Source organism: Euprymna scolopes, chromosome 1 (assembly GCF_053919585.1).
Source record: "Euprymna scolopes isolate OS-2025 chromosome 1, ASM5391958v1, whole genome shotgun sequence".
NCBI classification, from domain to species: Eukaryota; Metazoa; Mollusca; class Cephalopoda; order Sepiida; family Sepiolidae; genus Euprymna; species Euprymna scolopes.
This window is the reverse complement of record NC_136482.1, coordinates 168,595,668-168,607,983: the sequence shown is the minus strand read 5'-3', so window position 1 is coordinate 168,607,983 and position 12,316 is coordinate 168,595,668. Positions and strand designations below refer to the sequence as shown.

Genomic DNA, 12,316 nt, shown 5'->3' with positions numbered 1-12,316 from the left:
TACAATGTTTGAAGACTAAACTGCTTTAAAAAAAAGGCCAAATTCAGGAAATTTGGCCTTAAAAAAGCCAATCTGACAATGCTGGATAAGAATATGAGAGTGAGCTTCCTTTGCTGTAGTCTTGTTTTCGAATATAATTATAATAATATATGATCATTGTTACAATAGTGTGAGAAAGGAATAGTGATTTTGACATACAGCAGTTCTTCAAAGAAAGAAGTCAGTGAAATGTTACGTAAAAAAGTGAGCATTCAAAACAAAAGGACTGAAAAAAAAAATTATCTGCCAGGTTGTTGGACTGAGGAAGTAAATTAATATTATTACAATATGATTTTATTATTTGTATTGAACTATGTAGCACAATATTACTTACTGAGTGTTTATTAGTATTTATTAATTTATTTCATTTGAGTCGGTTCTATATTTAAAATACAACGGACACTATTTTCAGAGAAAATTTAAACTCATATTTGCTGTGTCATTTGTTTTTCTGTCCAAAAAAAAAAAAAATTTTTTGCGCTATCCAGAAAAATATCAGTTTTATTAAAACATATTTGTTGATCAAATATATTTCTCATTCCATGGAATTTCCATGGATCGAGCTCATCTATATATTAATATGATAGCGTGTGTTGTTTATATATTTTCTGAGTCACACTTACATCCAAGCCGTTTAATTGTTATGGACTTCCATTTCTTGTAATAAATAATTCTACCAAGAATTCTTCATAACTTTTGGTTTCAGTTTCAATTTAAGCTGATGCACCCAAATCATATGGATTTAAAAATTTCTTTTTTTTTTTTTTTTTAAATCGCAACTTTATAATATATAAAAATCAATAGAACATTAACTCTATAATAATATATACGAAATCTGCAAGAACTAAAATAAAATATTTTAGCATACTTTACAACCAGGCTATGCCAGGAGTCCCTGCTAGCTTAGATAAATAGTTTTGCAGTTTTAACAAAAGAGCTACAATAATATCAGAGTGTCTTCATTTACGCTGAACATCTACAGAATGCCAACATCAATATATTACGTATGAATGAGTCCCCTGTGGAATTTCCACTAATTATTATTAGACTGTGTTTGGGAGAGATGATGAAAAATAGACAACAACAGAGAATTCTAAGTTATTTGGGGCCAGATCTGGTAAATTAACCAAAAATACTGGAGTTTTATTTGAGACCAGTAGGGGATGCCCAACCTTGTCCTGTTGTGAAATACGCTTAGATATATTTTGATTAATGCAGATTTCGTATTTATTATTACAGAGTCAATTCTCTCTTTAATATTATGTTGTACTAATTTCAAAAGATTAAAAATAAAAAAAATGTAACTTGGATGTCATCAACTAAAATCAAAACCAAAACATGCTCCAGCCACAGATAGATAAGAAAGATTTAAAATTAAACCAGACTATGAATGAATTTGCGCATACGCAAAAGTAACAGAAATATGGCAGCAAGTTGAAATGAACATTTTGTATTTCAACTTGCCGACAAATTTCTGTATGCGTTATTCATCCATCAAAACAGATTTTACTCATTATAAACCATCCTTGGTGTATGATTACTAGGGCTATGACAACAGAATATTCTTATTGTTTTGACTCTTGAGTATATATCTGACACAGTTAGACAGTCAATCAAACGAAAACCACATCACTCTTATATAAAGCATATAAGATATTAACGGATATACACTCGAGAGTCAAAACAATGAAAAGAATATGCTGTTGTCCTAGCCCTAATGATTACTATTTCCTGTTAATTTCAGTGTTATGTGACCAGTAGTTTAAGAGTTTATCAGTTAAATATTTGCACACCGACACACACACACACGCATACATACATCTGTTTTATTTATATAGAAAACCCGTGATGATCACTTCCTTCTTTTCTTTAAACTCTGCTTGTCATCCCAACTGGTCTTCAAAGTACAGGTCTATGCATGGTTCAACAATTGAATGAGGGGGTTTGTTTATGCTTGTGCATCAGTTGCATGCTAACTTCCGTCATGTGTGAGTTTTATGATTAAAAAATTTATTACATAAAAAAATCCTGGTGGTAAAGGGTCAAGATGGATTTGAAAAGCTGGACCAAGACATTTCATTTGACACCATCTATCGCTCTTCTCTTACCACCATTTTTCCTCCGATTGGATTTTCTTTCTTTACATATCACTTATATCAAAGCCTATCGAGAAGAAACCAATAAAGTGCTCGATCACAGGTTCTACAAGATTTCTTCTTGCTTACTTTTATCTCTGCATAGCATTGGTGATTTCGTGTGGACGTGAAGACAGATTTTACCCCAGAGACACAGTATTAGAGCTGGACCAACATATTTCAATTGACTACATATACACACACAGATATTTCAATTGACTACATATATATACAGTATCGATTGCTTCCACTCTCTTATCACTATTTTTCCTCAACTTGGATTTTCTTCCTTCAGTGTATAAAATGTTGAGTTCTGTGTAATAAAGCAAAAAAAGTTCTGTATAATTTTAGCAAACAAATAAAGTCGAATGCATCGATCGAAATATCTTGGCCCAACTTTGACGTTTCCTTAGTTTTGCTAGCTTATTCACATTTCCATAAACTAATTTTCCATACATATTTGGCACAGTGACGGAGGGGGGAGTGGGGGAGAAACTGCCTCCTTTTACTTCTGTTTTAAAAGTGCTCTTTTCAGAGGAATGTATAATAGGCCTGTGCCCCACTGAGACTGTGTTCATTACTATATTTTTGCAGTATTTTTCACTTGAGCACACCTGCACTGAAAAAGTTCTCTGCACGTCATTGATATGACAAGATATTAATGAGCCAAAATCATTTTGTAGTATACCAGTACCAGAAATTAAACATCAAGAGTTTTTGCGTATGATTGTTTCTAAGATTTATGGATTCATACGTCTCTTCATCAGCACAAATACAGAGATTACTACAAATATATAGCCAAAAAGATTAATCAACATTTTTGCATTTGCATTATTAATTTATCAACAAAAATACAGCTGACAGAGGAAAAGGAAAGTTCAGTATATATATTTTTAAAGAAAATATAAATACCAACATATACAAATTTACACACGAGTTTGATGAGTGACATAAAATATTTAAGGAAAGCAGTGTGAGGGATGATGATGAGATGTGGTAGGAGTAAGAAAGTCAGAACACCAGAGTTGATTGGCCAAATAAAGAATTTCATGGATAAAGACCATTGTGTGTTTATAGAGACAATAAGTGCACAGTTTGATGTCAGTGTGGGAACTGTGCACACAATTATTCGCGAGGAGCTGAAGATGCAGAAGATTTACACAAAGTTTGTCCCAAGGATGCTCAAAGAAGATCAGACTATTTGACCAAGATGGGCATCAAGACAGTTTCTCACACTCCCTATAGTCTTAAACTTGCTTTCTGTGACTTTTGGTTATTCCCTAAGCCCAAGGAAAACCTTAAAGGCTGTCATTATGAGATAATTGAGGAGATGAAGGAGGCTGTGATGAGGGTCATTGACACGCTCACACAAGAGGACTTCCATGGGGGTCTTCAGAAGTTGTTGGAACAATACAACAAGTGAATTGCAGCTGGAGGAGATTACTTTGAAGAGGACTAGAGTTTCATGCATGTACTATCAATAAAAGTGCTCATATGAAAATAGTCTGGAAACTTATTGAAGGCACCTCATATATACATAAAATATACAAGAATCTTATTGCAAGCAATCAAATTTTTCTTTTAAAGCAACTACCAGGTCTTTTTAAAACCTTGCATTCATAACAGCATGCACAGTATATCCTTAAAAAAAAAAAAAAAAAAAAAAAAAAAAAAAAAAAAAAAAGGTCTAAATAAAAGTTAATCATCTGCAACAAATTTCAAACAAGTGTTTGTTGTTCCACAGGTAAAATACTTTACCATTCCAAAGAACAACCAATTTTCTCGGTAATTCCCAAAAAAATGACTGTCAAATTCACTCTTATGTGATAACAGGCGAGATAATTTTCTAAAAGGCATTCAATGAAATTTCTAGGTTTCGTATGTTGCAAATATAGTTAAAGGGAAATAAATCTGGCTAGATTGAGGTAATGTTCCAGTGCCAACTGACGTCCAGCTACCAGTTTCCAGCATCAGACCGTCTATATGATCAGGATCAACCTGAGGCACATCATCCAACGTCAGGTATGCAATAATCTCAATCGCGCAAGATGCCCGTTCTCACTCCAGCTGATCCTGATATTGCCGACAATTTTATCTTTCCCTTGGTAAATAATAAAATACGATATCCTATCATCTTTAACCGAATATCTGTACTTGTTATCCTTCTTTGCTATTGCCGCTACCATCGAGTGAGGGAAGGGTACAAACTTGCAGCACTCCTTCTGAAGCCAAGTCTGGGTCTCTTTGAACTTGTGGGCCAGCGCCCAGTCCTACTGCCACACCCAGGATCTGCCAGCGGCCACCTAATTGCACCACACTCTTCCGGCACATCCAAGTACACTTTGGTGTTGACTTCCAAGCTGACTTTGAAGATGTGAGGTGGTATCATGTGGCCCTTATTTGAAACCACACCAAAGACTATAATCGTGGCGGAAACTTTGTTTTCATCACCCTGGACACATCCTTTTTATTCATGGAAATCCATTTTGAGGGTGCTGGCAATGGTCCTGTTGTTATAACTTGGATCGGTAGAGAGCATGGCAGAGCAGCGCATCTCCAATTTCACTTTTTGAACATTGCGTCACTTTCAGACATGATACAAGGCTCCTATTGCTCTTGGGATTTGTATATAACTGGCCAACTAGTAGATGGTCTGCAACAAAAAAAGAAAACTGGTTTTCATCAAATAGAAAAGGAATCATGTCGTCTTTTCTAGGGTGACAATTTTATCATTCCATCCAGTAAATTATGAGTAACCCCCCCCCCCCCAATATTTTTATTATATGCAGCATAATCATGCGCTGACACACTGGTTTCCATTAGATCCATGTTAAGCATCATTGAACCTGGTCAGTACTAAAATGGGTGACCATTTGGTAATACTAAGTGCTGTATGTGCTCATCGCTTATATCGGCATTGTTTCCAGTCATCTTAGATTTCCCCTTGCCATTGGAATCAGGCAGTTCCAACTCCGGAGAAGTGTGATTGGAGATTGCGCAACCCTTCGTTCACAATTACATGTGCAGGAACTCTTACAGGGGGTATCCATTGTCTCTAGAGACAGAAACGGAGGCCATTTCTTTTTTTTTTTTAATCTTTATTGCAATAGAATATGCACAAGTTTTAGACATTTTTTTATCCACCAATCCATATGGAGCATAATTGAAATAAGTTTTTTATTGAACGAACAAAGAAAAAAAAAAATACAAACTACAAAGTTATAATAATAATAATAAAAGATATGCTAAGATGATGAGGGCTGCTGACCTGTGTCTTTCCTAACCAAAGATACACTTGGCCAGCAGGCATTTTCACAGCATACATTTTAATTTATTTATATCTTTTTTATTCTTTAGTTTTCATTCTTTTCTATGTATTTTTTCTTTAGTTCTTAGTTCTTCTGTATGCTCTATTCTATCACTGCAGTTGCCTGTTGACTGAAGACAGTTCAACATTAAAATATTAACCCTAGGTAGAATTATGTGTTGTGTTTGAAACCGTAGGTATCATAGCTATTGACTGATTTTGTGTAGTAACAGAGATAGAAATAATTTAATTTCTAAAACTCACTGTGTGTGGGTGTGTGCATGTGTGTGTCTTTTCCTTTTTTTTCGAAATGCATCCCTTCCGAGACGCAAAGTCACAGAGCAGTGCAAAGCCAGTAAAATGATTGTATTTTTGTGAACCATTGTTTTATGGGTTTCTAGTTAAAATAAATAGCTGATAAGGGGTCAAAATTAAGTTGGTTCATTTTTAACTATTTCTTGTCTGACAATAGCTCAAACGGTAATAGCTAAGGCTGGATTACTAAATGTTTTGATTTCGATTCTAGCTGATGGCATTAAAGTCATTTTTTTTACTTGTAAAATCACTACTATATATTGGGTACCATATAACAATTGATAGAGAATTGGCTCTATAAAAATAAATAGGAAATCTGCATAAATTAAAATATCACATTTAAGCATATTTTTGATCGGGCAATGGCAGGTAGCCTGCTAGTTATATATCATTCAGTTAGTTTTAAACATTTTATTATAAAAGTGTTTCATTAAAGAGAATATTTTTAAAATTATTCAAAATATTTAGCTACATAGGCCAAAAGCCAAGTACAAGCTCTCCGCAAGAGTAAAATTTAAAGTCTGTATGGCAATAGGCTGTGGAGCGTGTTTCTTTATATGAAGCAAATAGTACTTCACTATATCAAATATTTATTACTTTTCTAATGTTTTATTATTTTATGGTTCTAAACGAGGACTGATCATCCATTTTATTTGGATTCCTCAGACAACTGTTCTTATCTTGGTGTTATTTGAATAACGTTTTGGTCAATGTAACTTCTGATCTCCTTCAGGTGTATGTTGCACTCAGGAATCTGCAGGGAACGAGAGCATGCCATTCTCATGGATTAAATAAAGGGTTCCGTTCAAGATTCCGGAGTACGATAAGCTATACCTGAAAAGGTTGGGGGGGGGGTTATATCGATTGAAACGTTGTGCAAATAACACTCAAGGTGAGAACAGTAGTCCAAAGAATCTAAACACAATTTTTTTTTTTTTTTGCAAGCAAAAATAAATTATTTTTATATATATATATATATATATATATATATACATACACACACACACTATCAAAAGTACCCGTCGTTGACTGGGTTCAAGAACAGCCTACAGAAAATGGACTCTGATTTATGAAAGTATGATAGGTTATGAAAAGGAAGGGTTGTAAAGAGAGCTCCGAATTTGGGGGTATCAAAACCAAAGCAAAATACGATGAAAGTAAAAATAAAATAGATAAACCCCATAATTTAGTATACCATACCTGTTCACACTGAAACACTTATCACAATATTCTGTGGATCTATATTAAAAAACCTTGTTAAACTTTGTGACATATTTACATTCTATGGAGGTCAGGCGTGAACGAACACCCCATAATTTTATTATACCATATTTCTTCAAACTGAAACAATTATCAAAGTATACTTATGCAGATAGATAGGAAAAGTCTTTATTAAAGTGTGTGCCTATTTCCATTCTATGGAGGCCAGGCGCGAACGCAGACCCTACAATTTTATTATACCATCCCTATTTAAGTTAAAACATACTTATCAAAGTATTATGTACATCTATATCAAAAATACTTGTAAACGTTTTTTTTTAATTTTTTTTATTTCCATACTTTGTGGACCAGGTGTGTACGCAGACCCCACAATTTTAATGAATCATCATTCTGCTAGATCAAACATACTCATTCCTGTGTCTCGATACATCTTCTATCATTATATGTGATCAGTTTTCTATAATAGTCAACCATATAGGAGCCTAGCTGTGACCAGGCACACACACACAGACGTTCAATTTTATATTGTAGATATATATATCTTTTTTTTTTTTTTTTTTAAATAGGAAGTGCCTTAAGTTTCCAGACTTTTTCATATGAAAACTTTTATTGATAGAGTACACACATGAAAATTTAGTCCTTCGAAGTAATCTCCTCCGGCTGCAATGCACTTGTATCATTCCAACAACTTCTGGAAGACCCCATGGAAGTCCTCATAGCCTTTTTCCTCTCAATTATCTTATAACGACAGCCTCTAAAATTTTCCCTGAACTTCGGGAATAACCAAAAGTCATAGGGAGCAAGGTCTGCACTATAGAGAGGGTGAGAAACTGTCTTGATGCCCATCTTGATCAAATAGTCTGTGACAAAGATGGAGTTGTAGGCTACACCCATGGGACAAACTTCCTGAAAATCTTCCGCACCTCACAAATAATTGTGCGTACAGTTCCCACACTGATATCAAACTGTGCCCTTATTGTCTCTTGACACACAACAATCCTTATCCATGAAATTCTTTATTTGGCCAATCAACTCTGGTATTCTGACTTCCTTACTCCTCCCACACCTCTCATCATACCTCAGACTCCCTGCCTTCCCGGAATCTCTTGTATCATTTAAAAACTGATGCATGCAAGATGGTCCAAAAGCAGTCTGAAGCATTCCATACGTTTCTGCGATATTTTTTCCAAATTCAAAACAGAATTGTTTTGCATATCGTTCTTCTAAAATGTCCTCACATTTAGATTGCATTTTTTAAATTTAGTAGCTGTGATAATCAGGCTTTAGTAGGATGTATTCTAGTTCCTGCAGTAGCTGTTCATTTGAACCTGAGATCATAAAAATTGGTCAATCATCTCATAAGATGTGTAGGAATAACATACAAATTTTTTTTAGAGTCTACGACAATTTTAAATGTCTGTACCAAAAAAAGTCTGGAAACTTATTAAAAAGGCACCTTGTACATGTTTTAACTATTTGTCTATTACAGTCTTCTGCCATCTTTTTACTTCTGGGTCATACTGATGCAGTAAGCATGATAAAGAACGAATATAAACCTAGTCGATATATCTCTTTCTTATTCGCAAAATTTGCTGAATAATTGGTAAAATTATTAACACTGAAGGCAAAAAACAAACACAAAAATCAACTTAACCAAATTTTATGAAATACATAACAATTATTGACAGTGTGCCGCAGGGTGGGGCAACCAAATAACCCAGGGAATGTCATTTGTTGAGGGTTGGAGGGGGGAGAATCAAATATTTCTTGAATGTTTGACAATTATTGGAGACAAAGTTTGTATCAAAATTGGGTAACATTTGTCTCTTTATTGAAGGCAGAAAGAGTGTGGATTTGTGTGTGGATTGTGTTGGGATGGTGGAAGGGATGGGGGGAAAAAAAAGATCAGAGAAACGGCAGAGTCTGTGGAAATGATCTTTTTATTCAATTAATAAAATAGTGACTCCCTGAACCAAAGTCCCTTGTAAGGACCCAACAGGCAAATTCCATTATTTTATTGCAGGCTGCGTAAATAAAGGTTTCCTATTCACATATTGATCTCACCGAAGTTCTTGTATCAAACACTGAACCTCTGGTTTAAGGAATGGTCCATTTTTATTAAAACCACTGTCCTGGGCCGACAGATCTGAAGCAACGTCATCGTCTAAAGTGAAGTTAACAATGGCCGTTGGCACCAAACCCAATTCGGCAAACGTCGATTCTTCCTCTTGCAGCTTCTGTCCTATAGATGTCATTAGCAAGAAAGGGATCCACTCATGCAACAGGTTCTCACGGACAAAATCCAACAATGCAGGCAGCTTCTCTATAGCCTTAAATGTTCCCTCTAACAGAATCCCGTCAGGAAAGCGAATTCGTATCAGCGTGTACCGATAGCGACGAAGCTCTCTCTTCTCATCACGCTCTCGCATTGCTTTGGTTCGTAAGATCTCTAACTTCTCAACAGTGTCCGCACGCATTTGTTGTTCCTTCTTGATTTCGGCCGGGGTAAGGTTGAAAAATTCGTCCGGCACTACAAAATTGGGCACAACTCTTGTTGAATTATACACGCGCAAAGACCTGTCAAGTTGTGGGCGTATTGGTTCTGCTGATTGAAGAAAACTTTTCATCTGGTCCAAATGTTCGGAATCCAGTGCCATTTCTTCCGAAATGGTTAGAAATACTTCATCTGGTTGATCTTCGTAAGGTAACGTTTTGCGCTCAAAACCGCAAGATTGCAAGAATTCTTCACTACCTTCTATTGGAGAGACTTTCTCCTTAAAAGCTTTGTTGTTGACCCGAATTCTGCGGAATTTCTCTTCGCTTGGATTATTCAGAAGGTTATTGAGATATTTGATTAAAATTTCGACGCATAATTTGACATTTTCCCTGTTTTTATTCAGGGTTTGTATCATTAGGGCAGAGGCCATTCCGGGTTGTTCAGCCAACTGATTGTAGAGGAATTCTCGTATGTAGTCGTTCATCTCTTGTTTTGGAAGAACTGCCGGCCCAATATCCGGACACTTGAACAAAACAAAGGTCGTTTGTTGATTATCTTTTTTAGGGGAAGCTGATTGTTGATCAAGTCGACTTGGCGACTGAGATCGTACATGTGCATCTGATTCACTTTTTATGTGCGTCCGCATCGTTGGATGACACACAACTGAAAAGAAAGAAAAGAAAAGTTAGCATAGCACAAAATATAGTCAAAAGCTACACAAGTAATATATACTGTAATAAAAGTGTCAAACTAATTATTGTCTTTCTGTAGCAATCAAAATTCAAATGCAACTCCTTCAATTTTCTTAAAATTCTTTAAAATAAATTTTATCAAATGATGCAAGTAATTCAATTAATGTTCACAAGAATCTGATTAAAAGAATAAAAATAAAAATGGCAAAAAACAACAAAAAAAAACACAAAGACATACAACAACCATTAAAGAAATATATATATATCATTATTTCCACAGCCAGACTGCGTCGCAGCCCACAAGAGCCATGACGTTGTCTGGCTGTGAAAATAATTATATATTCTCTCACCTTCTGGAGAATATATATATATCACATATATACGTATGTACGCCATGGGCTAGTAAAAATATTTTTAATACCTACAGACACTAATGTTTCATCCTTCCAGAATCATCAGTGCAAAAAGTTACGATTGCCACTAATCATGCGATTCGAATCTCGCAATGAAGTCATCTCTGTCTCCATTTGCAAGGAACATAACCCCAGGGCCACCATCAACCGCAACGATATTCAAGAGAAATTAAACATTTATAAAGACATAAACGTTATTAAATGCCAATTTACAATGATCAAGTGACTAGAAGGTTGCGATCTCGCACATAGGTCAACTGTTCTTTCATAGACAGTGCTGAACTGTTAAAAAACATGCTTCTTAAGGAGGCAGAAATAATTATTTTTAATTTTTATATATATATATATATATATACATACACACACACAATAAAATAATATGAAGGTTATAAATATATTTGTGATATTGGAGTTATTTACTAACAATATATATGCTCTGAAAGTGCAAATCCATTTTTATTGAGGTTACATAAATGTGGCAAACTTTATTGAATGTATACATTAAAAGTATTTATCTTTTACTATGAAAACATGATACTTGTGCAGAATTTGGACCAGATGTAACTAACTCTCTGCTCGGCTTTACTCTAAACATGATGTCATGCATTGGAGTTTTAGTGTAATCTGACATAAGATGACGATCAATTTGCGGCAAAGAAGCAGACGATATTTGGGGAAAATATTGAAGAAAAAAAAAGAAAAAAAAAATCAATGGGAACAGCCAGGAGCTTCTCAACAGTTATCTTTTAGAGTTTATGAGGAGACATAAATTTGATAATGATCCTTTTCTCTCCATATATCGGAAAGCTACCCGACTGGGTTGGCGAAGTTTTGGTACGCTTGCAGAATTTGACCCGGATCCTTGGGATTTTCCATCAATTATGGTTCAGGCTTGACCGGCAGTCACCGGATTAAGCCAAGCAAAGTAACAGACGCAGACGAATTTCAAAACAAACAAACCAGAAAAAAAAAACATAGAAATACAATAAATAAAAAATAACAAAAACCTACAGTAAATTTACTGAATATATTTATATATACTTATTTTTATTCAAGAAAAGTTGCATTTTGTATTGTCTATTTACTTTTATTATTTTTTGTTCTTTTTTGCAATTTTTTTATCCACAAAGAAAGATAAATGTATTTTTTTAACCGTAAATTATTAGGTGAAATTCGTTTTTTTTTTTTTTTAAGAAAACTTACATAATTACATTTTTATGCAAAAGAAAACAAAAAATGTCAATGTAGTGTTTCAACATTTGAACAATACTCTGCTTAATCTGGTGATTGCCGGTTGAGGCCAAGCCATAATTGATGGAAAATCCTGAGGATCCAGGTCAAATTCTGCAAGAGTACCGAAGTTTCTTCCACATCTGCTGTCTTTTCTCACCCCATTTCGACATCGTCCAATGCGACCGTAGAGTAGTCTACCTAATCTTAAGGGAATATCCCAGCTGTCTTAATTTAATTTTTTTAAAAAATCGGTTGCCTAGCCTCACTCTACAGGAAAAAAATTGTTCATGTAAAGAAAAGAAAAATAATAGCAACAAAGCTTTATTTTACGTTAGTTACAAAATAAAGAAAAAAATGCAAAAAGAAAAAATACACAAAAAACATAAGTGCTTTTTTTAAAGCCTTTGTTAAAAAAAAGCATAAAAACATGAAAAAAAATTAATTTTGTTTAATTTTGTCTGAGC

At 34.5% G+C, this 12,316-nt stretch overlaps 1 protein-coding gene across 1 annotated transcript in view; it reads right to left on the bottom strand.

Annotated features, from left to right (window-relative positions):
* Positions 1 to 8,661: 8,661 nt before the first annotated feature.
* Positions 8,662 to 12,316, bottom strand: part of LOC145277038 (UBX domain-containing protein 6-like) — a 28,253-nt gene continuing 24,598 nt past the window's right edge. Inside the window, exon 3 of the mRNA XM_080128673.1 lies at positions 8,662 to 10,177. Coding sequence (XP_079984799.1) covers positions 9,078 to 10,177 — 1,100 coding nt within the window. The 3' untranslated portion in view covers positions 8,662 to 9,077. The remainder of the gene's footprint in view (positions 10,178 to 12,316) is intronic.